The sequence below is a fragment of the Montipora capricornis genome, chromosome 4 (genome assembly GCF_036669925.1).
Source record: "Montipora capricornis isolate CH-2021 chromosome 4, ASM3666992v2, whole genome shotgun sequence".
Taxonomy (NCBI): Eukaryota; Metazoa; Cnidaria; class Anthozoa; order Scleractinia; family Acroporidae; genus Montipora; species Montipora capricornis.
Window position 1 is genome coordinate 52472963 of NC_090886.1, and position 2500 is coordinate 52475462.

At 41.7% G+C, this 2500-nt stretch overlaps 1 protein-coding gene across 1 annotated transcript in view; it reads left to right on the forward strand.

Annotated features, from left to right (window-relative positions):
• LOC138047354 (serine/threonine-protein kinase MAK-like) overlaps positions 1-2500 on the forward strand; it is a 21440-nt gene that overhangs the window by 17834 nt on the left and 1106 nt on the right. The window contains exon 11 of the mRNA XM_068894172.1: positions 1909-2038. Within this exon, the coding sequence (XP_068750273.1) occupies positions 1909-2038 (130 nt within the window). The remainder of the gene's footprint in view (positions 1-1908; positions 2039-2500) is intronic.

Consider the following 2500-nt stretch of genomic DNA (forward strand, 5'->3'; position numbering starts at 1 on the left):
TAGGCGAATTGGAAATAACCGGTTCGGAATAAAATACTGTACACCGAAGATATCATGTGCTAGTAGGCATTTTACGTATTACCTAAAAATATTTCAGAAATCCATCGATCAAGCAGCGAAATCAAGCAACAAAAGCGAATTACCGTAGAGTTCCGATAGTAGCGACCTTCGTTACTTTCGGAATTAGCAGCCTTTGGGGTTCGCTACTGTCGGGGAACAAAAATCGTTTACAAATAGAGCTGGCGCGAGCTTTTTTTCCGAAATAAAAATTGAACAACATAAAATTAAAAAAAGAAGAACATTTTATTTGCCTTCCGTATGTATAGATGTTTCATAAAAAGAAGATAACAATGATAAATACAGCAAAAAACTATATAGAAAACTATATAGAGTTTTCCATGTCAATTTGAAGAAACGTCCCTGTTGTCAATACGAAAGTATACCAGCTTACGGTAGTTCTTACATCGCACATCGCTACATCAGTGAACTGATGTCAAGGACGAATGGTGGCGCCTTGTTGTAAATTTAAGTTCTTTATCGTAAACAATTTATGACACTGCAAGAACATATTAATGGTATACAGTTTACCATTTAAAAAACTTCGGTCTCTTTACTCTCGCGCCAAGCCGGGCAGAATCCTAGCCCTGGTTGCGTGAGCTTGTGTGACGACCGTAAATTTCCTTTTTTTTTTTTTTTGCACCGAATCCGTTTACATACAGAAGTTACTTTTTATTAGAAAAGAGGTTTGAAAATATCATTCAAACAAAAAATATTTCGCTTTGAAACGTTCAGTTTGTAAGTTGCTTAACAGTGCAACCCGCCTTACCGTGGCCACCCAACAAACTTTCAGATTTGACAATGACGTGTAAATACGTCAACTCAACAACCCATGCAACGGTTTTCAACTTACAACTGTGCCAACTTTGCAAGGAGGCTTGACTGTCAATCAAATCCACACATCCTGATTGGCGGGCAATTTGTAAAAAACTTTGTTAAGTGGCCACGGTAAGGCGCGTCGCACTGCATTCGCTATCAAGCGCGGTGCGAGTCAACAATTATAAAAGTGATTTCAGAGAGGAACAGAGAGAGAGAGAGGGAAAAATAAACAGGTTATTTACCATCTCTGGGTAAGTCCGTACAGCGAAAAACTGTGACCTCGGTCTTGATACAGCTGCCCTCGGCCTGCGGCCTCGGGCAGCATTTTCAAAACTACGGTCACAGTTTTTCGTTATACGGACCTCCCAGCTGGCAAATGACATATATTTCCAGAGAAGAATATATTTAATCCGAATGTCTCTTACCCACAATCATTCGCAAAAAAAAGAAAGAAAGAAATGTTGCAAACTTGGTTTTCGAAACGCTTGCGGTTTCGCTGTCTTTGTATTTAGGGAGCTTAAGCACGCGCGTTTTTTAGACCCGGACGGCAACCGGAAGAGAACATTTCGCGTGTCAGGGCAGTGGTGTATCCCAGATTTTTGTACTGATCATCTCAAATGGAGAAAAGATACTTAGCAATGTAAATGTAATTGTGTGAAGACAAGTTAAAAGGGAAAACAGCTCACTTCCGGTTGCCGTCCGCGTCTCAAAAACGCACGTGCTTAAGCTCCCTTTTGACAGCAAGAGGACGCGTTGCTAATGTTGGTCGGTTTGGATTGCACTGAAGGCGTCAAAACCTAGTTCTCACTCGGCCTCAGTCATCACTGACAGATGCAGGCAAGCTTAACGTTCAACAACCTCATCCCACGTAAAGGCCACTAGCTGTCTTCTTCATCTACATTTCTCGGGAAGGGTTCCGTTGTCAATGTGATTGCAGCTGATCTCTCCATACCCTTGGAACTTTTTCGGGGATATCAAGATGTTGCAAACAGAAGAGTTTCCTCAGTGATTTTTTGCTAATGTTTGTTATAGGTGGCCACACCTGGAAACCACTTATAAAGCAAGGTAGTGGTACATCGATCTATCAACCCCCTGGAGCTACGACAACAAACCACACTCAGCCCAGCCGCGGTGTGTTTCAGAGAACAGACTGGAGTTTAAAGTGAGTCGGTGTTAGATATTCCTTTGAGTTCATAAAACTACGTGGTCTCTGGCACTTTGTTTACAAAACCTATGACAAGCTATCAGTTTGCATGTTTTAACAGAAATTGATTTTATCAAACGAGTTGATAAAGGTCAGAAACCCATAAGGGTTGAAACATGTAACGGCCCCTTGTGTGCTGGGAAACAAGCTTGTGAATATTCAATTTGCTAAGTACCATATTTGGAACAACAAGAGCGAGGGGTTTCCAAATATGGTACTTAGCACTGAAACATTCAACCAATCAGCTCGCACTGAATATTCGGAAGCTGTGAACGCCCGTTACATGTTTCATCCCTTATGGGTTTCTGTAAAGGTCGAATAACCACCCTGAAAGATTTGGGAAGCTGACGTTTCGAGCTTTAGCCCCTCGTCGGAGCGAAGAGCTAACGCTCTTCGAAACGTCAGCTTTCCAAATCTTTC